This window comes from Anomaloglossus baeobatrachus, chromosome 4 (assembly GCF_048569485.1).
Source record: "Anomaloglossus baeobatrachus isolate aAnoBae1 chromosome 4, aAnoBae1.hap1, whole genome shotgun sequence".
Classification (NCBI taxonomy): Eukaryota; Metazoa; Chordata; class Amphibia; order Anura; family Aromobatidae; genus Anomaloglossus; species Anomaloglossus baeobatrachus.
Window position 1 is genome coordinate 66,593,544 of NC_134356.1, and position 27,640 is coordinate 66,621,183.

General features: G+C 43.3%; 1 protein-coding gene across 2 annotated transcripts in view; it reads right to left on the reverse strand.

The window, feature by feature from the left end:
* Positions 1–27,640, reverse strand: part of PCDH1 (protocadherin 1) — a 282,450-nt gene that overhangs the window by 234,234 nt on the left and 20,576 nt on the right. The window contains exon 1 of one of the 2 annotated variants that reach the window (XM_075344387.1): positions 11,227–11,578. The exons of the other annotated variant lie outside the window; for it this stretch is intronic. Coding sequence (XP_075200502.1) covers positions 11,227–11,278 — 52 coding nt within the window. The 5' untranslated portion in view covers positions 11,279–11,578. Of the gene's footprint in view, positions 1–11,226; positions 11,579–27,640 lie in introns of those variants that run through there. 2 annotated transcript variants of the gene reach the window in all.

Consider the following 27,640-nt stretch of genomic DNA (forward strand, 5'->3'; position numbering starts at 1 on the left):
GGCCACATTGTGACTAGAGTGGCGCAGCCTCATTCAGTGCAAGTGTATTGAGTGAAGCTGTGTCCCTCTAGTGAGATTCTGATTGTTACTTACAGCAAAGATGGGCTGCAGTTGTACATTGCCCAGACCAAAAACTAATACTCTAGTATTATGCAGCTAAACCCCCACTAGTGGAGGCATCACAGGTGCAGGAGCAGCAAATCACACACACTTCCAAAAAAAATGGAGGGGGCGATTGCTGGATAGTAAAACTGCACACTGATGACTTAATGGCTTAGTAGATATACTGCATACTTGTGGCCACATAACAGCTAATCCCGACTGACACCAGTGAATCCTCACAGTGTGATGCGAGTATTCACATGTCTGCAGTCACATAGTAATTGCGGACTTTTATGGATTCAGGTCGGACAGCCTCTACAAGCATGTACGACCGGTATTACAGCCATGTGTACATGAGTTCGACTATCCTGAGAAATAAAAAAAAAAAAAAAAAAAAAGGGGTTCAAAGTCCAAAACAGAGTCATGAAGTCCACAATGAAGACCCACCACTCCATATTGGTGGTCAGTCATGATGAAGATGTAACTTGAAGAAACGGACAACAAGTAGACTACACGTAAGGACTGCGTTTGGTCCTTCTTCAGCTTTGCTTCTGCCCTCACTAAAGGTTACAGTAGTAAGAGTTAACAGCCAGCAATTGACGGTTTCATCATCAGTTGGCAGCCTGAACGTATAAAGTTATAGCCGCTGACCGCGACCGACGTCTTCCAACACCTTCTAAAAATACTACGATGAAGGAAGTACAAGTATCGATCAGTACGGATTTAAAAAAAAAAAACCATAAAAATAAGGGTAGAAACTTAAATCGTAAAATTTGTCCAGACACTTTATGGCCGAAAACTTTTGCCTTTTCCAAAACAGATTTTGTTTTTTTACTAAAGTAAAAAACAATTTAGGGTCACACCGTTCTGCAATTATCACAAGATAGCAACAATTAATGCAACCTTCATTGTCTGCAAGTCAAGATACAGAAGTGGAGCACATAGTCAAGGCCGAATTACTACGTAGTGCACCTAGTACATTGGCAGAGCCTTTTATCTTTTACGATAATTCCCATATATGAAGGGGGGGGGGGTGGAGGAGAGGAAACAAGCAAGAAACATAAGAGAAAAAAAAAAATATATGTTCTTGCTTCTTTACGGATACTCACCCCCCCACGCCGTAATGCAGCATACCGGAGTGTTTCTGTCTAAGACGGGTTAACCACTTTGATGCCAATATGTTGACAGGCTCTCCACCTAGCGTCAAAGCAAGGCTCTGTTTCTATGGCAACGTCTTACAAAGTCTCTCTCACTGTATAGCCCCAGAGACCACTATTTTGCAGTGACCAGCTTCTGCACGACCCTGATCAATATGCTACGGTCTCTTATTTCTCCGTGAACGTATATAAATGGATGCTCGGCATTTGTAAATAAGACACTCTTTGGTGTATGGTAACTAATGCAGTCAAGCCAAAGAGGTGGTTGTGGGGAGGAGGGGGACACACCACAGCCATGGTGGAAGCGAAAAGGTCCTCTTTTCGCGTGGAGTCAAAGAGTAAAAGACATTCCCACCAACCCAACTCAGGTAATCGGGGGGGGGGGTTCAGATAAAGATGACGTATACAGACATCGTTACCGTCAGACAGGCTAATGGTTCATGGTTGAGAAGCAGGTAATAGATACAAGGCGCAGAAAATGCAAAATGAGCATTTTGCTCTTCAAACGCTGAAACGACTCGCCAAGCTCTGAGACAAAAAGGGTTCATGGAAGATAATGGATTGTTCCATGCAGCTCTCAAGATACTTCATTTTTTTTCCCAAGGTGTTCTATACAATACTAATGTTCGTATGTTATGGAGGATGAGGAGGGGGGGGCCAGACGTGGCTTCAGGTGCAAAAGCCTTGCAGCCGCTGCGTATAGAAAACCAATTCACGTAAATACCTCTAATTATACTCACAGAAACATAATGCAAGAGAGTTTAATTTTCCTAGTCCGTAATCGTCATCAAATTACACTGCCCCTCACTAGTCTTCATCATCCCTTTCTTCTCGGTGGGATCGGTCTTTCAATGACAGGTCATGGTTCGATAAAGCCATACTGTTTAATGCCAAGCGCTCAATTCTTTCAACCCGTGCACAATAAACATACTAAATAACCAGAACATTTACCGATCCTGTACTCAGGAACCACGTCAAGAAATGTAGACTCTCTCGTCTCCTGCTTGTACAAAGAGGTTTAACATGGTCTACACTGGCATCTCATCACACGTCTGTCGATAAGTTCCTTCTCCTACCCTTAAAAAGAATACTGTGTAAAGTCTATCAAAGCTCTGTCATTTTCCAAAGATTATAATCTCTAAAACATTAACCAAATATACAAAAATAAAAAATTGAAAGATCCAAGCGTTGAAAGTCCGTGATATCAATGATAAGTCATTGCGATTTCACAGGCATTCATCAAAGTGTTAAAGTAGCCTTTTAGTTACACCTGACACTTCGAGCACACAGGCCGCCTAAAGGCATCACACAGAAGAGTCTCAGAGCAGGAGATCCTGGTATGATTGCAGGTCACAGCTTGTACGTACATGGGGTCTGTTACTAAACAATCATAACATGGATTCAATAGGCTGGGGAGGAAGGTCACACAGACAAGGGGGGTAGATGTGAGAAAAGGAAGACTCGGGGGTAAAGAAGAGTGAAGCCAAAACAAAGCTGCTGAAATCAGGACGTAAAGATCAGCACTCATCGAATGATGTGTACACACTTCCCAAACCAAAATATTTTTTTTTCCTCCATCTAATGTAGGTTTAATGTCCAAATTATGGACAGAGGTTAAGCTTTTTGTGCGTCTGACCATCCATGGGAGGTGGTTAGGAGCAACAAAATATATAGATTCTACCTAAAAGGCTCAACTCCCAGAGCAAAGACCACTAAACCTGCCCAATGTGGTGGAACCAGTTTAAGTGTATGGGGGCTACTTGACCTTCCCCAGTTAGATGATATTGGGAAAATAAAGAACAGGCAAGTCAACAATCCTTTATGGGGAGATGAGCCACCACCAGAGATATCTGGCTGCGAATTAAGACGCCTTTATAAGCGAAACCAGTTGCAAGGTGGAGTATTATTAATGGGGGCCTAACGAATATTTTGTAGTTGGAAGTATAACTAATCCTCTTTTCCAGTTAATAAAGGCTGGTTTCATAACAAATCAGTCTGCAACTACCTTAAGCTTCCCCATAAATTGGCTGACCCATCGTTTGGCCGACCACGATATCACTCGGCTCTCCCATACATATTACTGCTGGCTCTGCTGAACCCTCCTGTGTTCTCTACAATCGAGCCACCTTTTCTGGTGGCCACTTAACTCAAAAGAGGAAATGTATTGACAGTCCGGAATCGGGCATGCTTCATCTTTTAACTCTCCCGACAACCATCTGTTGGGAGCCCTCTTACAGAGTAGACTGTAGGCCAAATCCATTGACATCGGTCAATATTAGTTTTGTGCATTGTGGTCTTTACACTGATGTTACCTTAAAGGATAGAGGAACACTGTCAATTATTCATAAGGATGAGAAAGTCGGGAGAAATGGCTATTGGCCAAACAATGAGAACTTAAGCATGTTCGGATGTATGGATAGTACGTCTGTATTGGGTGGGAGGGGGAATAGTTGACAGCTGAAGACTGATTTGATTGGCAGCTATTGAAGGCTGAAAACTCAAAGAGAAAAAATATGGAGAAAAACACTAATCGGGGTATGTGCACAAGCTCTCCAAATAATCAAAAAAAAAATTGAAGGGTCTACTTCATAAAACTCTATAAAAAGACTCATATGGTCTTTAATAATCAAAAGTGACTTTCAAAGTTTGAGAGTCAATAAAGGAGGTGTTGAGGCCAATGGGGACCTACCAGAACATGTAGTTCATTCACATGCTACGTCTAAAACCCTTCGATAAATCCACAAATAAAATCTTATTTTTCTTACTGACAACATCAATGCCCCCCCCCCCCACCCAAAAAAAGTGAAATATTGCAAAAGATATTTACGTTCGCACAATTAAAGTTCTTTCCTACAGGCAAAACATAGAAACGGCGATAAAAACGTGTCAACATGTTTCTCATTAAGACCATATAAATGTGAGGAATTTTAACAGAGTGAATTTCTCATAACATTTACCTTAAGGAACGATTTTCCGGAAAAGGGTCTTTAACCGTAGGACTTTATCATCAAACAGTTGCAGATGTCACGTCAGTGCGAGACCACCTAACAAACCGGCCCATCTGTCATTTATGACATCCATACCTTTTGGTCTGATAGGGGAGTCCCTACCCTCAGGGAAACAGGAAGGATCAATTTGTACTAAATCGACACATTTGCACAGAGTGTTGTGGCAAATTCAACACCTTCTAGCGAACACCCAAATCAGCGGCAGCCCCTCCTGCCTTCACTGTGATACCATTGTATGTTCCTTGTTATATTACAGAAATGCAATCCATTTTATAACAGGTCGGTAAATTTACCGACATTAGATACCAACATATACAACGTGAACCCGACACTTCTAGAGGAATAAAAAGAGTGAAATCAGCGTTCCCTATCAAATGCACATTTTATGGGATTCCTCTCCTCTCATTTACGTTCGGCTCTCAACAAACATCTGCTTTTAAAATGGTCAAACGGCTACAGTTTTACAGCGCCCGACGTTTATTCTCATAAATGATTAAAAAAATAAAAAAAGGGTTGTGTGTGTGTGATCACTTGCAAATATAATAAGGATTGCAAGGCAGAATCCAAAAAAATTATTGCAGGTTTAATGCTTCTCATGTGGGCCACCGGCATCCCGTACATTAAAATGATAAAAATGGGTTAAATGAGCATGAAGAATTTGGAAAATCTACTATATATTATATACAGTATATACAGATCCGACAAGGCTGCTGCCCACCTGTTCAGCGACTCTATGCTGCCTCTAGTGGCCATTAGAGAAAATGCATGCTGCCCCAATCATGAGCAGAGTTTACAAGGAAAAACTTTGGGAGGGGGTGATAAATGAAATACATCTACTAGTAATTAATAATGTCCAGTATTTCAGAAGCAGATCTCTATTAAAGTACTAATAAAAGTGGACAATAATCCCTAGTTATGCGACTGTGGGTCAAAAGAGGGTTGAAACCTATAAGAGTATAACATTCAGGAGCTGTTTCTTTCTGTTATCATCCAAGATGGCAGCCAAAAGAAAAAACTAAGGTAATGGCAAACAAGTGACAGCTCATAATACAAACATACCCACAAAAAGGAGGAAAAAAAAAATATAAAATTAAAAAAAAAAAAAAAAAATAATCCACAAGAAAACTACCGATTCGACAAAAGGCTATTGGATAAATCATCTGCAAATGTCATTCCGAGCAATAGAACGCATCCAGGCACATTTTAGTGTTAGAAAATATGCCATTACTGGCTAGGCATAATACCTAAATGACAGCTCGGAATAAATCAAGCAGGTCCCTTTTCAATGCACGTCTTCGGTAACAATACAATACAGCAAGGCACTCAGTAATATACGGGAACATACAAGTGATGATAATGATAATACAGCGGATTTGTCATTGATTGTACGGCTGTAAAGACAGGAGCGCAGATAAAAAAAAAAAAGGGGGCACTGAGACGGATGGGGAGAAAAATTGGCTATGGACATATAACAAAGGATAATAATATAGAACATGGAATGAACACAAGAGAAACCAGGAAACATAAAAACATCTCCCGTCTATGTCATATGTCCAAGGAAATGCAATATTATATATATATATATATATATATATATATATATATATATATATATATATATATATATATATATATATATATATATATATATATATATATATATATATATATATATATATATATTTTTTTTTTTTTTTTAAATAATATATATTTTCTTATTTTTTATATAATTTTTATTTTATATATTTATATATAAAAGAATAAAAATTATATAAAAAAATATATAATTTCTTATGTTATATATATATATATATATATATATATATATATATATATATATATATATATATATATAGAATATACATACATATAGAATATACATACATGTACGTACACACACACACATACATACACACACATACTTATGCACACATACATATCCACGCCGCATACATATACTCGCATACATATACACGCATAAAATATATTATAGTTCCTGCACATCTGCATTGTAGAGAGTCGCTCCTGTCGTCCATTATAGCAGTACATTAGGGCTGTGCATACTGTTCAATTACCTACATAATCATGCTTCATTTTATGAGAGTCTCCATACTGTGCTGCTGACTGCATTCTGGCATCACGAACAGAGGCGAAAGAAAAAGACGAAGAAAAAAAAAAAAAACACCCGCAGATCATGAAAGTGTATGACGGAGGCAAAAAAAAAAATTCACAGCTTCAAAGAGCAAGAGGCTACACACTGGCAGCCATGAATGCAGCAGCCGTTCACAGACATCTATATATACCTATAGTTTATGGCGGTGATCTCCAGTGTATAGTGAATTAACCATGAAATCCCAATCCAGTTAAAAAAGGGACTATATATACTCAGCGGATTACGCCTCACATATGCTATGGTTTACACCGACACAACAAGTGTTAAGAGGATCTCCATCGCCGGCCGCGTCTCCCCACTCATCTCCGGCTTCTTTCCTTCTGATGTGACAATGCGGAGCTTTCTATAAAAATCCCATTCCTACATTATCCCTATAGTTTATAGTATTGGGGGGATGAGGACTGGTATTACAGCGATAGTGCATTAACACATATGGACAAGGACCTATATTCCTCCGGCTTTTCACTGCGAATAATCCTCTTTGCTGTATTCTCTTGGCAGACAGAGGATACAATTGGCATGTCCCGATTAGCTCGCCTCTCTAATACAGTCTGACTTTTACTGCTGCGGAGCACAAGAAGAATGGTGTATGGACCCTCGTTATCTGCTGGGAGACACAATTTGTGTCAGGGGCTCAATCAACGCCCGCCCTAAATAAAGGATTATTCTTTAAAAATGTCCATTTAATAGGGAATCCCAATTGCAGCAAAAAAAAGAGCAGAAAGGCTTAAGGATGCTTATGGCACTTGGATCCGCTTGGTGTAAAGCACCTTAAGTGTTAAATCTGTGTGGTTAATTTAGGGGTGGAGGGGGGAAAGATCTAGTGAAATCAATACTTGCTGTGCTCCGCAGTTCTCTTCTGCATTGTATTCAGTAAACATCTATGTACACAACACGGCCAAATATTATCAAAAAAGGAGTAATGAAAGCTCCAGCCTTCGCTGCCTGGCATGGCTGGAAGACACAGCGAGCCTGAGCCTCAGCATCTAATTTCCTAGGACGAGCGCAAGAGATTGGGCGATAGGTGGAGAGGATTGCCAGGTCTGCAGCTGAGCCAGACATTCATTAAAAACCAAGAGGAATGGTGACACCATGCCCAGAGACGATGTATGGCATTGTGTACATACACAAAAAGGTGTGACCCCTGCCCCGGCGCGGCCAGTGTGCCCAGCCAACGCTGCAATCTGTTCATATACAGATAAGTTACTTTACTGCAACTGGGAATGACGAGGGCACAATAGGTGTCAGGGCAATGTGACCAGTGGGGCTGCAATTATATCTGTGCAATGTGACCAGTGGGCAGTGGGGCTGAAATTCCGTAAATGCACTGATCAGTGGGCACTAGTGGTGCGATTGCATCCATGCAATCTAGCCAGTGGGCACTGGGGCTGTAATTGCATCCGTGCAATCTAACCAGTGGGCACTGGAGCTGCTATACAGTCCATGCAATGTGACCAGTGGGCACTGGAGCTGCTATACAGTCCATGCAATGTGACCAGTGGGCACTGGAGCTGCTATACAGTCCATGCAATGTGACCAGTGGGCACTGGAGCTGCTATACAGTCCATGCAATGTGACCAGTGGGCACTGGAGCTGCTATACAGTCCATGCAATCTAACCAGTGGGCACTGGAGCTGCTATACAGTCCATGCAATCTAACCAGTGGGCACTGGAGCTGCTATACAGTCCATGCAATCTAACCAGTGGGCACTGGAGCTGCTATACAGTCCATGCAATCTAAGCAGTGGGCACTGGAGCTGCTATACAGTCCATGCAATCTAAGCAGTGGGCACTGGAGCTGCTATACAGTCCATGCAATCTAACCAGTGGGCACTGGAGCTGCTATACAGTCCATGCAATCTAAGCAGTGGGCACTGGAGCTGCTATACAGTCCATGCAATCTAAGCAGTGGGCACTGGAGCTGCTATACAGTCCATGCAATCTAACCAGTTGGCACTGGAGCTGCTATACAGTCCATGCAATCTAACCAGTGGGCACTGGAGCTGCTATACAGTCTATGCAATCTAACCAGTGGGCACTGGGGCTGCTATACAGTCCATGCAATCTAACCAGTGGGCACTGGAGCTGCTATACAGTCCATGCAATCTAACCAGTGGGCACTGGGGCTGCGATTCCCTCCATGCAATCTAACCAGTGGGCACTGGGGCTGCTATACAGTCCATGCAATCTAACCAGTGGGCACTGGAGCTGCTATACAGTCCATGCAATGTGACCAGTGGGCACTGGAGCTGCTATACAGTCCATGCAATGTGACCAGTGGGCACTGGAGCTGCTATACAGTCCATGCAATCTAACCAGTGGGCACTGGGGCTGCTATACAGTCCATGCAATCTAACCAGTGGGCACTGGGGCTGCTATACAGTCCATGCAATCTAACCAGTGGGCACTGGGGCTGCTATACAGTCCATGCAATCTAACCAGTGGGCACTGGGGCTGCTATACAGTCCATGCAATCTAACCAGTGGGCACTGGGGCTGCTATACAGTCCATGCAATCTAACCAGTGGGCACTGGGGCTGCTATACAGTCCATGCAATGTGACCAGTGGGCACTGGAGCTGCTATACAGTCCATGCAATGTGACCAGTGGGCACTGGAGCTGCTATACAGTCCATGCAATGTGACCAGTGGGCACTGGGGCTGCGATTCCCTCCATGCAATCTAACTAGTGGGCACTAGACCTGCGATTTGGGATGAGAAAGGGTAAAAGCCAGCAAGGGGCAGACGCACTTCATGAGCAGCGGTGGGATCTAGAACAAGAACAGGTGTTGTGTATTGCACTCCTCAGCAATAATTGAGGTTAAAGAGCAAAAAATTCCCATAAGCTGAACAAAAAAAAAAAAAAATTACAAACACCGTGCACAGAATAGGTGCTGAAAAGAACTAATGGGGAGGATTCGATAATGACTGCAGGTCTGCACACAAAATAAAAGGGTATTATAGTCATTTATATGGTAGCAGCACAACTGCAGCTGTTCTAATAAGTGGCTATTCCTGCGGTAACCTGCGACTGATCGGGTTTATACAGTCACTGCCCAATAATCGTCTACATATAGAATTGTAGCCGGAAAGTAGGGAAAAAGCGCAGAAAGCGGCGCTCAATGATCCATCAGCTGCTGCTGCACTTTTTATGGAGGGACGGTCACCACTCGCTGCCCATATGTTTTACAGACCCTTTAATTCTCAAAATTTGTGTTCTGGCCACACATTCATTACCTTTTTATAGAAGGATGGCATCAGATCCGATGCCTTCTCCTAAGTGCCAAGTCATAGGAACTGTTTATTACAGCCAGACTGGCTTATTTTAATGGCATTCGCTGATTAAATAAGTCTCTTGGCCAAGTTGCCAGTGGGTAATGTAAGGATTGTTTTAAATACAGAGAGAGAGGCATAAAACATCTGATATTACGCAGCAGCTTGTCCATTAAATTGACAGTGAGAAGGGGGGGGGGAGTGAAAAAAAAGTTGTGCTGATAATAGTAAAAATGCTGGAGAACCGATGGACTTCCAGATCTCAAAAAAAAAAAAAAATAAATAATATATACACATACATACGTATACACACACACACAGGGTCCTCCAGTGTAGCATGCTGGTAGCCCACAATGAGTGTATAGTAGCCCTCACCACCACCGGGGCTACCCCCTCTCTATAGCCCTTTCCACTGAGTTCAATGGGCAGTGGACTAATACAAGCAAGCCCCCCACCTCCCGGAGACACAACCCTACACAGCGCCTGTCTACACAGCTCCGTCACACCAGGAGTATGACTGACACAGGCATCCTCTCCATAGACAGCAGCAGCTGCATTTCTATGGAAATAATGGCTATTTTCACAGATCTCCCCCGTAACGTATTAATATATGGAGATGTATGTATTCTCAGGCAATGGTCAGCTTCCCTACGTCAGTGTCTCTGGAGCAGGTTCTCCCCAGAATCTCTCCAGATCCCCCCTCCTTTCCTTACAGGAGGTACCAATCCATACTGGCAGGACATGTATGTGGAGGAGCAGAGTCGGCGGCGCTGCCTCCCATCTCCATGGAGTTTGTATGTGGTCCCCCACATTTATGTGGGTGCCCATCATACGGCTAGGGAGGAAGCCTGTCGGGGACTGGTGTGAGCTCTGTACAACGCTCTGGAATAGGTTGTCTCTACATAAATAACTGGATCATCCCAATAGATCGCCCCTTACCAGGTTTCAGGGCTTGATTTCCAGTTCTACCGCATCTATTTGGAGCAGACCCTCCCTCCATAGAAGAGCACTTTAGAATACAGGGTATATGATCCGCACTACTTATTGCAGTGTAACAGATGCAGACTGGAAGTCACAGGGATCCCCCCCAATTATAGCCCTAAAGTGATCTGTGCCCCCTCCCCACAAATCACAGGGGTCTATGGAGAAAGCACTACATATATTGCACTTTTTTCCCCCATCCCTGCAATTAAAAAAACAGCCTGGATCCTCCTCCCTCCATCACAGACCCCTCCATTTTTTATGGGGTATCAACCCCCACTAATATGACTGAAAGCACAACCTCCCCATCACCCAGGGGGTGACGCCCTACAATGATTTTGGGGGGCTGCTGTGAGGGGGGGGGGGCTCCCCAGAATTTCCCAGCCGTCTGTCTGTAGGGGAAATGTGCAGTCAGCTGTTTGCTACATTGTATCAGTCATCTTCCTATACAGGCAGGCGGCACAGCAGGGGGTCCGCAGTCTACTGAGCAGTTTGGGGGGTCCTCAGTCTGCTGAGCAGTTTGGGGGTCCTTACCTGGCACCCCAGGTTTCCTCCAGCCTCCGCCGCCTTCTTCCCGACTCCTCATCACTGCTCTTCCCCAGGTCTCTTGTCACATCCACACGGGCAAGTCCCAGAGCAATGAGCAATAGAAACCACAGCAGCCGGGAGGGAGAGGAGAAGTTGTGAGGCAGCTCCCGGTAATAGTGCCTGGATGAGCCCCGTCCCGGAGCTGTCCGTGTGTGGCTGAGGCGCAGAGCCCGTCCCGGTGCGTGTCCGTGTGTGTATGAGCCGGCAGCTCGGTGCCTCCACCGTCCCTCTATACCGGGGGAGGAGCTCCTGATCCTTATCACATCCAGCACTCAGCATCCACTGTCTCCAATGCAAGAGCTGCTGCTGCTGTGTGCTGTGCTTGTTGCATGCCTCAACTCTGCAAATGGGGAAGCAACCCCTCCTCCTTCCCCTCCTCCTCCTCCTCCTCCCCCCTCACTACTTCATGGGGGGGTAGACAGACTGTGATCCTCATTGCAAAAATAACACTCATTGCAATATTTAAGGGTGTCACAGTTCTGTGATCTCATGAGTGGAAACAGTTACAATCTGCAGCAATGTTACATGTAGCCATCTCCAAAATCACAGGATCGATTGGGAAGACTGATTGCAATGGTGGACAATCAAACGTAACGACTGGGTTCAGCGTATTACATAGTCTGTACATGCACAGGAATGCCCAGACAGACATAGACCCCAATGAGGCTGTCAAGTTCATGTCGGTAGACGCATGGGACATCCAGGCATTACGATCCATGTATGGACCATAAAATACACTGAAATGAATCCGGCCTTAAGGCCACGTTCAGACGTTGAGTATTTGGTGAGACTTTTACCTCAGTATTTGTAGCCAAAACCAAGATTGGGTTCACTCCTGGTATTGGCTACATTATTGAGGTAAAAACTCACCAAATACTCAACATGGGCACATGGCCTAATACTTCAGTACCAAACTCACCAAATACTCAACAAGCGCACGTGACCTAATACTTCAGTGCTGATATAGTACAATCAAGGCCATGTGCACTCGTAGAGTATTTGGTGAGACTTTTACCTCAGAAATTGTAGCCAAAACCAAGACCAGGTTCACTCCTAGAATTGGCTACAAACATTGAGGTAAAAACTCACCAAATACTCAACGTGGGCACATGGCCTAATACTTCAGCACCAAACTCACTAAATACTCAATGATCTAGTGATACAGTATATATAGGTATTGTGCAACCGAGGCCACGTGTACACGTTGAGTATTTGGTGAAATGTTTACCTATTTGTGGCCAAAACCAAGAGTGGGCAAAAAAATGCAGAAGTGGTGCCCATATCCACTCCTGGTTTTGATGACAAATATTGAGGTAAAAACTCACCAAATACTCAAGGTGTGCACGTAGCCTTTGTTGCACTATATCTATATATACTGTATCACTATATCGTTGATTATTTGGTGAGTTTTTTACCTCAGTATTTGTAGCCAAAACCTAGAGTGGGTTAAAAAAAAAAATGCAGAAGTGGTGCCCGTGTCCACTCCTGGTTTTGACGACAAATATTGAAGTAAAAACTCACCAAATACTCAACAAGTACACATGGCCTTATACTTCAGTACTGATATAGTACAATCAAGGCCACAGTCACACATTGAGTATTTGGTGAGTTTTTTTACCTCAGTATTTGTAGCCAAAACCAGGAGAAGAACAGTAGAATCGAAACACGGGCACCACTTCTGCAATTGTTACTCACTCCTGTTTTTGGCTATAAAAACTGTGGTAGAAATCTCACCAAATACTCAACGAATGCACGTGGCCTTCATTGTACGATATCAGTACAGAACATTAAGGCCACGTGCACACGTTGAGTATTTGGTGAGTTTTTTACCTCAGTGTTTATAGCCAAAACCAGGAGTGGACACGGGCACTAGTTCTGAATTTTTTTTTTACCCACTCCTGGTTTAGACAACAAATTATGAGGTAAAAATGTCACCAAATACTCATCGTGATCGTGGGCGCATACCCTAAGGGTATGTGCGCACGTTGCTTTTTACCTGCTTTTTACCTGCTTTTTTGCTGCTTTTTCTTCTGCGCTGTTTAATGCCAAAATGGATGTGTTCTTCTATTCAAGCAAAGTCTATGGGAATTTGGGTTTCTTGTTCACACTATGTTGTTCAAAATGCTGCCTTTTTGTGGCAGAACTTTGGTCAAAAACTCAGCTTTTCAAAGAAGCAACATGTCAATTGTTTTTGCCATTTGGGTTTTGCACTGCAAAGCTGAGTTTTTGACCAAAGTTCTGCCACAAAAAGGCAGCATTTTGAACAACATAGTGTGAACAAGAAACCCAAATTCCCATAGACTTTGCTTGAATAGAAGAGCACATCCATTAAACAGCGCAGAAGAAAAAGCAGCAAAAAAGCAGGTAAAAAGCAACGTGCGCACATACCCTAAGGCTTAAGATGGCCATACCTATTAAATGGTTGTCAGCTGAACGATACTTCAGTCCACAGCCATCTTGGCCAGCCCTCCCATACACAGAGGTGCTCGTTTGTCTGAGTGCTTCTCTATGAGGAAGCCGCCCACTGACTCGCCGGCCGGCGGCTAATCTTCAGGAGATCAATACGATTGGCAATTTGAAGTTGGACGTGTGCGATCGATGTCTCACCCTGACCAGCAGTCGGCCGGCGCCCCTATGCACATTAGACTGTTGGCTGAATTTGTCGATATTGGGAGGTTCAGCCGACATTAGTGTATGGTGGCCTTACATAAAGAGATTGAACATTTCAACGTCAAAGTGGTTTTATTATAGAAATGAATGGGAAAATAATCTTTAGAGTTTATGTGACCTTTTCAGGCTATTTTTTTGAGTAGACCCGATCCAGAAAACACTCCTCAAAAAAATTCTGTGCACATAGCCTTAAAGGCCCCTCGATCTGTCGGAGAATTGAGCAGGCATGAGTAAAACGCCTCCTGACAATCAATAGTTTTGACATGTAAACTGTGTCTGAACATATCTGAAAGACAACTCCTCATGTGCGGGAGTAACGGGACAATTTATATCGGTAAGACTGAGCTTCTTAGTCATAAATCTGGGTGTGTATTTCACCATTTGCAATGCAATGACTCTTTTTCACAACAATATCTGCAGCGGTAAATACTTCTGTGGATATCTCTGCTTCATCTCCACTTCGGGTGGTAAGAAAATGAGCAACATTGGATGCACCTCTTTAAAGGTGTTGTCCAGTATTAGAAATACAGATCATTTTCATAAAAAGCAGTACCCCTGACCATGAATTGTGCATATTTCAGCTAAGATACATTTATGCATTCATTAATGAGACTGAGTTGCAATACTAGACACAGCCCATGGTTAGAGGTGGCGCTGGTTCTGAAGGATAAGCAGCCATGTTTTCCTAATCCTGGACAACCTTTTTAACATCAAAGAGCAATAATTCACTTGATAGCTTATGTGTTTACTTCTCAAAAATAAATGGGGTCTTGCCGCTGCTTATTCTTCACTAGCGAAGAGCAAGCTTGGGTGCTCGGTACTCCTCACAAGCAGTTGGACGCTCGGACATATGCGACTCATGTACGAGTATAATGGAAGTCAATGGGGAACTCAAGCGTTTTTCTGGAAGATCTTGCCATTGACTTCTATTGTACTCCGTTCACGAGTTGAGCCCATCTGAGCATCCAACTGCTCAGTATCAGTATCGAACATGGTAGTGCTCGCACATCACTAACACTTACTAGGGCCGAGAACCCGAGCATGGTAGTGCTCGCTCATCACTAACCTTTACGAGTACCGAGCATGACAGTTCTCGCTCATCACTAACCGCTTCGAGTACCGAGCCTCGAGCATGGTCGTGCTCGCTCATCACTAACCGTTACGAGTACCAAGCACCACAGCATGGTAGTGCTCGCTCATCGTGAATTGTTACAGATACCGAGCACCCAAGCATGGTAGTGCTCGCTTATCACTATCTTCCACTCCTTGTTGAGAACTCATGAGCAGGGGAGATCACTACGAATAGCTCTTCTGTGATCATACATGTACAGCCGCCTTTTCTTTCTTTTTAATCTGTACTGTTTTAGGCTATGTGCGCACTAGAAAATTGACTTTTCTTAAGAAAAACCGCACCCTCTGGCAGAATACCGCACCCGTGGTAAAACTGCAGCCGCGTTTTTGCAGCGTTGTTGCCACAGTTTTTCTGCGGGTTGATCCCTGCGGTTTTTTACCATTATCTATGGCAAAAACAACAGGTACCTGCAGAAAAGAAGTGACATGCACATTAATTCTGCAGTGGAAATTCCGCGGGTATAAAAAAAAAATGCAGTGTGCGCACAGCATTTTTTTTTTTATACCCACAGGTTTTGCTGGGGAATGACTGCAGAAATGTTAGACACATTTTCTGCAGCAAATCCTCGGCAAATCTGCAGCGTGCGCACATAGCCTGAGTTGACTAACAACTATTGTTCTCTGGAAGCAGCCATTTCAAAAGATAGTTCCAAAATGAAAGGACAAAGTAAAGTTGTGGCAAGTTATCCTACTTTCTAATTGGCAAATCTGCATAGTGATACCATAGCAGGAAGTTTTTGACCCGATGTCAAAATATATTTGTATATTCAGGAAAGTTGGGTGTCGATGACAATGAAAACACCCAGCTTTCTCCAAACAGAAAAGAAATAGAATTTTTATCTTTAAAAAAAAAAAAAAAAGTAAAACTCAAGAATTAGGAGGAACATTTTTAATATTTGTGACCATACTATACAATTAACTACACAAGGTGGTACTGTAGCCGCACTGTGCCCCCAGGCAGCATATTGGGCTGCCCATTTGCTGACACCACATAACTGACAAGGTGTTTGTACAACCTTTCTTGACTACAGTTGATAAAATAACAGCATGTCTCCTTCCCCCAGCTCTGCTCCACACTCCTGTCTGTTGTCACTGGGTGTGGCGCTCATTAAACACTGCTCCATTTGTACTTGCTGCACAGATTATGCCCCCACACCTGCGCTGTGCAGTGTCTGCGGGGCCAGAACACACAGAACAAGTTCCTTTATATGATGAAAGAGATGAGCAGAAGAAAACAAGGACCTGATCCAGACTCATTTTAGCAGTACAAGTATATGACACTTAGTTTATTTAGTGCCCCCCACCCCAAACTGGAAATTCAGGCCATAAGAATGATAGCCGTGAGGGTGCAGTCTACTGGCGAAATGTCCACCTGGTAGAAAAACTTGTTTAGCTGGTGGCTGGTGGGATTATGGAAATATAATGCGGGTGTGAGTACGTTATTCAGCCCTGAATGAGATGCGGGCCTTTCTGGAGATGAAGTAGTGGGGTCACTTAAGCTGGGTTTACACACTGCAACATCGCAAAGGACATCGCTGTAACGTCACCGGTTTGGTGACGCAATAGCGACCTCCCTAAGTCTCTGCTAAGTCTCTGGTGAGCGTTCAACCCGGCAAACCTGGCCAACAACTTACCAGCGATCCGGACCTGCAGAGCGACCTAGCTGGTTGTTGGGGACGTTGATAAGCAGCCTTTTGAAAGGGAAGTTGCTAACAAAGTCGCTGAAAAGGATTCACACACTGAAACTTCATGCTGCACAGCGGGAAACAAAGGACCTAGGAATGGTCCTGAACGACTTGTAGTGATCAGCAACTTCCAGCAACTTCACAGCAGGGGCCAGGTCGCTGATAGGTTTCACACACTGCAACATCGCAAACAACATCGCTATTGCGTCACAAAACCGGTGACGTTACAGCGATGTCGTTTGAGATGTTGCAGTGTGTAAACCCAGCTTCAGGGCAGAGTTCCCAAAACTCAAGGCCCACCAACAGTTCATGTTTTCAGGATTTCCATAGCATTGCATTTGTTGGAATCATCACCTGTGTCGGTAATTCAATTATCACCTGTGCAATACTAAGGAAATCCTGAAAACATGCTCTGTTGGTGGGTCTTGAGGAGTGGAGTAGGGGAACACTGACTTGGTATTAATGCTGAGTTATTGGGTCAACCATGTTTTATGAAGGCCCCCATACATAGTAGACTAATGTCAGACAAACCAATATTGTGGTGGATTCAAAATCTCTTAGAAAAAGAATAAATCCTCAAAAACTACCCCTAAAAAGGTACATTTCCTGAAGCGTTATCCACTAGAAAAACTCGTCAGATGGCTCTGTCTCCACAAAACAGTCCGAATATATCCTAAAAATGACCATATACCTTATAACTATTTGCGTATTACCAGCAGGTGCAGCCCAACAAGGTGCTGATATGCCCAGCAAGGCAGATGGCTGCACTGGTAAACTGTAGAATACTGTGTGTACAAAGACCGTAATCTGTGGTTATTGGACGGGAGCTCGGAGAAGTTCCTCTGACCTGATGGCATCTCTGGTTCTTCAGGACAGCTAATCCATGGAAAAGGCTGTTCTCACTGAAGTGGCCGATGGACCAGGTCTTGCAAATCAACTCAAACCAACTCTATATCTAAACAGAGAAAAAAATCAATATAGTGGCCACCTATAGGTTGTGTTTGGAGCCTACCATGCTACGACCATAGGTTCCGCCACATGCACACTATGTTTGGCTGAGTGTGCATATTTTCATTTAAATGTTTTTTTATTGATTTTTAAATGTTGGGTAGGGTATGAACAGGAAAAGTATGAGGGAAAGAAGGAAAAATTAGGGAGTGGAGTGTGCGTATTTTCATTAAGGAGAACAAGAGGATAGGGCAGGTTGATTCAACATGCTCAATCCTTTTTCTCATTCTCCATGACAGTTGACAGCACAGACTAAAAAGACCCCCATACACATTAGACCTTCAGGTAATTTAAAGCCGTAATAGGCATGTACTAATCGTGGCAGCCGGCCACACAACCACTATGGGTCTCATGAGGGGCCCAATTCCCTGCTTGGTGGCTGCTCACTTCTCCCAATATTCGGTAATTACATGTAATAGATTTGTACAAAGAGGGTTCAACCACTGAACAGTCACATTCCTGGCGGGTGCAAGCTGCTTTAGGCACTTAACACATCTATGTCTCCAGTACGTGAGACGTCAATTTTCACACGTACAGGAGGCACTGACACATGTAGACCCATTAAATTCAATAGGTCTGCGCACATGTGCGGTGTTTTTACATGGATCGTGTGTCCATGTGGAGCATATGTGTGTCCATGGGCTCCACACGTAGACATGTCCATTTTTCTCTGACAGCATGGGTGTCACATGGAGCACACGGATGTGATTTGTGTGACACGTATTTTAGAAAACTCGTGTCTGTGAAATAAAATGAATTTCTACACCCACCTTCTCCATTGCTGCTGTCTCTGCCTCTGCTGTCACTTACTTCCGACCCCCGCTCATTATGCTCATCGCATATTCACTGCACCAAGGACTGGAAGCAGCAGCAGTGGGGAGTCAGCAGGGCTGGATGCCGCAGAGCGAGAGACATCAGCACCACGGACAGCAGCGCTAGGGACAGGTGAGCATAAAGTTCCTGTTGTCTGTGTATTATCACGGATAGCACACGGAGAACACTCATGTGCCAAAATCAGGCACACGGAGGCACTTTTTACACTTCCGTGCAAAAGGTGTGGAGTTTTTCATGGACGTGTGAAAAAGGCCTTACACAGTAGTGATCCACTGAACCATAATCTGCTCCAATTGGAGCTAGGGCTAATCACAAGACCCCTTACATGCCATGCTGAAAAGCGACCATGGCATCTCAGTGGTTAGAAGGGAGATCCTCTATCACCATCATTGAGCGGATGATTTTTTTAATGGCACAAGGGGCCTGTGATAGCTCACAATTTGGAGTTTTTGGAATTTCGTCTGTATGTATAGATCTCATATTTTACCTGCTAAGTGGTGGATGAACTCCACTTTCTATGCTATGATGTAGTGGGATTCCACAGCATCTGCGCAAACATCTAAAATACCATCACAATAATACTTTCTATTTGTACATGCAATACTAGACTAAGCCTATATAAAGGAGAGGCGCTGTTTTCTAAACTCATAAATCCCCTTATATATTGTTAAGTCTTCTATAATTTTGTTATTGTCTTCTATAATTTTGTTATTTTAATAGGGTCAATCCTGGTTCCATCCCCTGTGTTTGGTAACACACATTTCTTGGCCGCTGGTCTGACCTGTTACGTTCTCTTCATAAATTGAGTTTATTAACAATTCTCTCCGACACTTCGGAAATGAAAGCGGCCTTCTTCTTCATGATCACAGAAATCATATGAAGTATAAAGAGCCTACAGCCTTTTTGAAAAAGAAAATTACATCTGTCTAGATATATCCTTAAGCACAGGGACAAAGAAAATTTAGGAATAAGGGAAAGAGTGAGTCAGCCCCTGCCACGTCAAGTTGCCTATTCCCAAGGGAGCCTAGATTACGGTGGGACCTGTAGACCCACATCCTATGTCGTCTGTATTGATTTATATATAACCTGGTTAGTAGTCCATAAAAACGTCATGTTCTCCTCTAAAGATGCAATGATTACAAACTATGAAGGCAAATGATTAAGTCAATATATGATGAAGATCTTCCTCCAGGTTTTGCAGTACCGGCAGGTAATAGCAACTGGCACAGAAATTACCCATTCAGCCTCCAACCATTTGTTCAGGCCAGTTCTTCATCGTCACGAGCTGGAGAGATTGACAGCTGAGATGTTTTCTTCCTTTCTCCAGTTGCCTTCATTAAAAACCAGAGAACGGATGTAAAAATAAACAATTTGGTATTCCAAATTTAGAATGCTTCTTTCTCGCTCACCATCAAAATCTTCTATGAGACAGAAGTACCATGTGTCCATTTTTGTAGAAAAATAAGGCTATTTTAGTATGAATGAATAGACTAACACAGCACTTCATGACATTGACCTGAGGGTCCGGTCTGGGTCAGGCAGGGTCAGCCATAGGGCTATGTGACCTGTCATCACCCAAGGGAACACCACTGGTCCTAATGGCAGCCCCTTTATGCATGCCGGATTAACCTTCATGCCATAGTCTTTTGACTGGGTATTGTTTTTTGTGTATGATTATATTATCAGTGTGCCGTTGCCAACTTTTCACACAGACTAACCATGGGCATAAGTCAAAACGCCATTTTTTATCTAGAAAAAATTGTCCATTTTTCATTTGTATGTACATTTTTTACATACATTTTTAGGATAAATGAACATCCCTCTGCTAATGACTGCAATGGAGCCATTAAAACTGGATACTCCACAGATGGTGTCCGTGTGCCATCTTTTTTCCGCATCCTTGAGGCCAAGTGCACATGTTGAGTTTTTGGTGAGTTTTTTACCTCAGTATTTGTACCCAAAATCAGGAGTGGGTGATAAATGCATAAGCGGTGCCTGTTTTTCTATTATTCTTTTCCTCTGATTGTTCCACTCCTGGTTTCGGCTTACAAATACTGAGGTGAAAAACTCACCAAATACTTAAAGTGAACCTGTCAGGTGCAATATGCACCCAGAACCACGAGCAGTTCTGGCTACATATTGCTAATCCCTGCCTAACTGTCCCTGTATACACTAGCATAGATAAAGAGATATTTAGAAAAAGTATTTCTAAAAATGAGTGCGGGGACTAGTCCCCTGGGCGTTAGTTCCCCTGGCTAGTCGGCTCCATTAGTATGTTAGTATACTCCTGAAGGTGTGATAACATACTAATGAATGTGCAGCGTCAGAGGGTGATGTCACTCACCACGCCGCTGCCATCACGTCCGACACTGGATTTCGGCTCAGTGCGCATGACACCAGAGTTTGGGTCATGCGCACTACTTCAGTTTGAAGTCAGGATGCGTACACCCGGCTTCGTAGTGAGCATGACCGAAACTCTGGGGGTCATGTTCACTGAGCCGAAATCCAGCGTCGGCTGGTGATGGCAGTTGAGAGGTGAGTGAGATCATCCTGTGATGCTGCTTATTCATTAGCCTGTTAGCACGCTAACAAGCTAATGGATCCAACTATCCAGGGGAATTAACGCCCTTGGGACTAGTCTCCTTGTTCATTAGCATTCGATAAAAGATCTGTAGAAATACTGTTTCTAAAGATCTCTTTATCTATGCTAGTGTATACAGGGATGGTTAGGCAGAGATTAGCAATATGCACCCAGAACTGCTCGTGGTTCTAGGTGCATATTGGACCTGACAGCTTTAAAGTGCTCATGGCCTTAAAGGGCAAGTCTGAACCGAAAAATGTTTAGCGTATTGCAATCTGAGCTACCTCACTCACTTACATTGGTCATGTGGGGTACATGGACCATGGCTCCCTCTACACCAGGCTCAGGCCCGAAAGCGACACCGTGATCGAGACCGATTAGATCGAAACGTTGTTCCCTGTCACCTTCAACTATTTTGTGTATTCCACGTCAACAATTAAAGACTTTGCATATTGAAATATAAGTGACCAGTGATTCTCTCCATATTGCTACAATGGTTATATATAATCTGCTCACTGGCACCTCGATATTATAGCTGACTGCACTCTGATCTCCCATTTCTGGGGTACATGGACAACATAGGTAATGAAAATACACTTGTTTGTATCCTCATTGCAAAACCTTGCTCTTTTTCTTTATCAAAAATGGTCATGGCACCGATTTAAAAATCAGCACCGCAGATCCATTTTCACACAGGAAATTTCTACAGCATACGGGTGAAGATCTGTTAAAGGGGTTGTCCACTACTCAAACATGCCCTTCTCAATTGCTAGATTCCCCAGTGTAAAATAAAAACGACCTGTACTTGCCACCGGTGCCGTTCCAGCGATGATGGCAATTTGGATTTCCCATGTACAAATCGGCAAGGAAAAGACGCAACAATTCTGTCCTGTGTGTGAACACACCATAATCAAAGGTTTTATACCTTTTTTGGTGTATATACAATGAACCATTTTGGACCAAATTAAAAACTCATCAAATACTCAACATCTGCACGTGCAAGATCATCGCAATAGGGCTAGTTTCACACGTAGCGGATTTTCTGCGGGTTTTACATGCAGATTTTAAGCATGTAAAATGCATGGCATGTTACATAGCAAAGACGAGTTTTAACTTATGCCCATTTCACACATCCGTGGAACATGAACCATACTCTGATCGGAAGACCAAAATCTTCCAATTCCCGTATGGTGCGTGTATCACAGATGCGTGAAACCAACTTTTAGGGGTTGCTCACATTAGTGTTTAAATCGGATGAGTCTAATGTGATAAAATCTGCCATTGCACTCGTCCAAATGCAGGTCAGATCTGCGTGTTTTTCAGCTCCAATTGAACTGAGCAAAAAAGTCACTGCATGCTGCAATGGGCAGCATATCTGGGATCAATGTCTATGGGTGCGTGTGAAATATTGGACTGCACTCAGCTATCATAAGTCCAATATACGCAGACACAGACGATGGAGAAGATGTAGCAATTACTATCTCCCTCTTCTCGTCCCTTGTGAGTCAGATCATAGTACGGTATAATGCAACTCTGCTCACGCTCACAGCAGTTTTTGATCAATGTCATTAGTATATCTATTCCAACGCTATACGATAATGTGACCCTGGGCTTAAAGGGAATCTGTCACTAAGATTTTGCTACCCCATCCAAAAGCAGCATAATGTAGAGACAGAGACCCTGATTCCAGTGATGTGTCACTTACTGAGCTGTTTGCTGTCATTTTGATAAAATCAGTGTTTTCTCTGCTGCAGTTCTAGCAGTTAGGGCTCTTTTCCACTTGAAATTTTCATGTGCGAGTGCAATCCGATAAAACATCGGATTGCACTGGCATCAGTGTTAATCAATGAGGCAGTGTCCTCTTTCATTTTATTTCTCAACACAAATCATGCTGTCAGTGCAATCGCAGCATGCTGCGTTTTGCGGCGAGTCTCGGCTCATGCACCCCCATACAAGCCTATGGGATCGTGTGAAACATCGCACTGCACTCGCATGTTATGCGACTGCAGTGCGATATACGCAGAGACAGACAGCGGAGGACATGAGAAAAAGTGCTCCCTCCCTCTCCTACGAGGCTGTGATACGCTCGCAAGATGGCATCACAGTCACATGACCCTCGGCTGACGCATGCAGAAGAGGGTCATTAGGATATCGCTTCCGATGCGGTACGCAAGCGGAAAGAGCCCATATACGGAGCTCATGAATATGCTGGACTACCTGGTAACACGCCAAGTAGTCCGCTAATGATAATCTCCTGCTAATTAAACAGTGATTTTATAACAGCTACACTACGCAGCCCAGTAAGTGACACAACGCTGGAATCAGGGACTTTTTTCTTTCATCCTGCTGCTCTCAGATTAGGTGGCAAAAACCTGGTGACAAATTCCCTTTAATCTCATCCATATACAGTTTTTTTTGTGCCTATGTCACACAGAATTTCCCCTTGATTGCAGTTTTTTTTTAATCCACAGTCAGTTTCTCTTGTGGAAATGCACCTTTTTGATACAGATTTTACCTATTCATGTCAATGGCGACTCTAAATCTACAGGATAAACCCATGGCCTAGCATGTGTCTGCTGCATTTTTTTGCACATAACAATGCTGGAAATAGGTGCAGATTTTTGATGGTGAATTGCTGGGCACAAAAGCCACATCAAATGCCTAAAGGCCCCGTCACACACAGAGATAAATCTTTGGCAGATCTGTGGTTGCAGTGAAATCATGGACATTTGTTCCATTTGTACACAGCCACAAACCTGGCACTGATTGTCCACAATTTCACTGCAACCACAGATCTGCCGCAGATTTATCTCTGTGTGTGACAGGGCCTTAACTTGTGAACCCCAGCCTGAAGGGGTGTACATTCGGTTTCGGAGGTTTTTATTAAAGGCCTTGGAAAGCGACGGTCATAGTCAAAGGGATTCCCTCGTCTTCCCGGCACAATCTGATATGTTTTTGGCTTTTATGGAAATCACTGCAGGATTGAATGAATCTGACCCTGCTAATCTGCAGTTTTTGTGGATCCCCAGAGGGAAGAAGAGAAGCTTCCGAGCACAATCCTGGCCTGTAGTCTTCTATGAGCCCTGAGGCTATAAAACCAGTAAACATACTGTCTGAGGATTTCAATGACTTGAATTAAGATCTCATCCTCGCTCGATATTCTGTTACAGCATTTCTACATTCATGCAGAATGGGAGAGGTTTCCTAATGGCTGTGGGCTGTGATCGTCTAATGGCTCTGTACTGAGCTGATATTGTGCATTACCCTCCCTCTGCCAGATGAGACTGATGTGTGGCGCGGATGAAATTCAATTTGGCGCTGAGAGCGTTAATTATCTCTCCAGTTCAGGCGGAGAGGAGGCTCCGGTAACTCGCCCGCCAGTGATTATATTGCAGCCAGCTGCATGTGAGAAGCAACCACCGAGGGGTTAAAACAACAGCGACTTGGCCAAATGGATGCAGCAATCAAACCGCATGAAAAATTACCTCCTTTAATAGCATTAAAAAAAAAAATAAAACACCGAGGCGGCCATTTCTCTTTAATAAATGATCTATAATGCAATTTTTCTTTCATAAACCGGTTTTCTTAATCTTTGGAACAGAAGTAAATGGCTGTCACCTCTGCATTTATGAGGGATATATGGTTGTAAACAACGGCGTGAGGCGTCGTAATACCACATACACTGATAGAGGCCTATTACTAACCCTGCTCCTATATACAATGGAGGACCAATATTAAAGAGGGTATATTGTATTAATACCATGCGAGGCCAATTACTAACCCTCCTATATACAATGGAGGACCAATATTAAAGAGGGTATATTGTATTAATGCCATGCGAGGCCTATTACTAACCCTCCTATATACAATGGAGGACCAATATTAAAGAGGGTATATTGTATTAATGCCATGCGAGGCCTATTACTAACCCTCCTATATACAATGGAGGACCAATATTAAAGAGGGTATATTGAATTAATGCCATGCGAGGCCTATTACTAACCCTCCTATATACAATGGAGGACCAATATTAAAGAGGGTATATTGTATTAATACCATGCGAGGCCTATTACTAACCCTCCTATATACAATGGAGGACCAATATTAAAGAGGGTATATTGTATTAATACCATGCGAGGCCTATTACTAACCCTCCTATATACAATGGAGGACCAATATTAAAGAGGGTATATTGTATTAATACCATGCGAGGCCTATTACTAACCCTCCTATATACAATGGAGGACCAATATTAAAGAGGGTATATTGTATTAATACCATGCGAGGCCTATTACTAGCCATCCTATATACAATGGAGGACCAATATTAAAGAGGGTACCCCGTATTAATGCCATGCTGATGCGTATGACATTACGGGGGTCAATTGTGAAACTGAAAGAAAAAAAAATCTTTGGTTACCTTAACAACCAATCACAGAGCAGCTTTCATTTCTTACAGTGCTTTTTTAAAATGAAAGCTGAGCCGTGATTGGTTGCTATGGGAAATAAAGACTGTCTTTTTCACAGTTATCGGTCTCATACCTCAGAGATGTTTCTTTTCCTAATGCCTTGCTGACCAGGGTATTTGCTATGTTCCTCAGTGGACATAGCATATACTCCGGCATATACCACCCACCTATACCAATGTATAGGCACACAGTGACAGACATTGCCCATAGCACCCTATTATAAGAAAAGTATACAGCACAATATATGTTTACAGTGGAAGCGAACCCTCTATAGCCAAAAAAAAAACTTCTATACCTAATCGCACCCCCCAACAGATAAGAAAAATTGCCTTTTTTTGGTCTTTGACCACTAAATAAAACTCTAATACAGTAGTCCTCCTATTATACTCCTCTCTCCCCAGGACAACTCCTAATATTATACTCCTCTCCCCCCAGGACAACTCCTCCTATTATACTCCTCTCCCCCCAGGACAACTCCTCCTATTATACCATCTCCCCCCAGGACTACTCCTCCTATTATACTCCTCTCTCCCCAGGACTACTCCTCCTATTATACTCCTCTCTCCCCAGGACTACTCCTCCTATTATGCTCCTCTCCCCCCAGGACTACTCCTCCTATTATACTCCTCTCCCCCCAGGACTACTCCTCCTATTATACTCCTCTCCCCCCAGGACTACTCCTCTTATTATGATCCTCTCCCCCCAGGACTACTCCTCCTATTATACTCCTCTCCCCCCAGGACTACTCCTCCTATTATACTCCTCTCCCCCCCAGGAATACTCCTCCTATTATACTCCTCTCCCCCCAGGACTACTCCTCTTATTATGATCCTCTCCCCCAGGACTACTCCTCCTATTATACTCCTCTCCCCCCAGGACTACTCCTCCTATTATACTCCTCTCCCCCCAGGACTACTCCTTCTATTATACTCCTCTCCCCCCCAGGAATACTCCTCCTATTATACTCCTCTCCCCCCAGGACTACTCCTCTTATTATGATCCTCTCCCCCAGGACTACTCCTCCTATTATACTCCCCTCCCCCCAGGACTACTCCAACACAAACACACTTCACAAAACATACCTCCCCCAAAACACACACACACCAACACAAACCGCGCAACACACACACACAACGCTGCAGACACACAGCGCTCCACAAACAACGCAACACACACAACGCAACACACAAACAACACCTCTCTCACACACCCCCACCCAGACAACACCCAGAACATTTACAGCCCCTACACAAACACTTGGCAACTACACACAACAACCTCTATATATATATATATATATATATAACACAAATCATACATTACCTACACAATAAATTCTAGAATACCCGATGCGTTAGAATTGGGCCACCTTCTAGTACAGTAATATGTTTCCTATATAAACCTACAGGTCCGTGTTCACATGTAGCTTTTGACATGGATTTTTCTAGCTGAGAAATTCACTTATAATCTAAATTCTTTACTATGTTTTGTAACTAATTTTTCTGTGCTTTGGAATGAAATTTGGAGGTTTTTTATCAAGTTGAAATACTTTAAAAAAAAAAAAAAAAAAAAAAAAAAAAAAAAAGGGGGGAGGTGAAAAACCCAAAAAAAGTAAAATGAAAAATGTGGCACAATGTATTTATAGACATTTTCCTATTGAAATGAATAGGAATCTTATTGAAAGAGCACTTGAAGTAGTATTTAACGTGGATTTTGGAACAGAATCTGCTCCGAACGTCACGTAAAAACACTTAACATGAACATAGCTTTCCTCTGCCACTGTACATGGACGTTTATTCAGGAGCAGACACGGACAGAAGCGAAAACAATATATGGGCCTACTGACAGACACAGACAGAAGAGGCCAAATGAGCAAAAACAATATATGGGCTCACTGGCCACACAGACAGAAGAGGCCCATTGAGCAAAAACAGTATATGGGCCCACTAGCCACACAGAAAGAAAAGGCCCATTGAGCAAAAA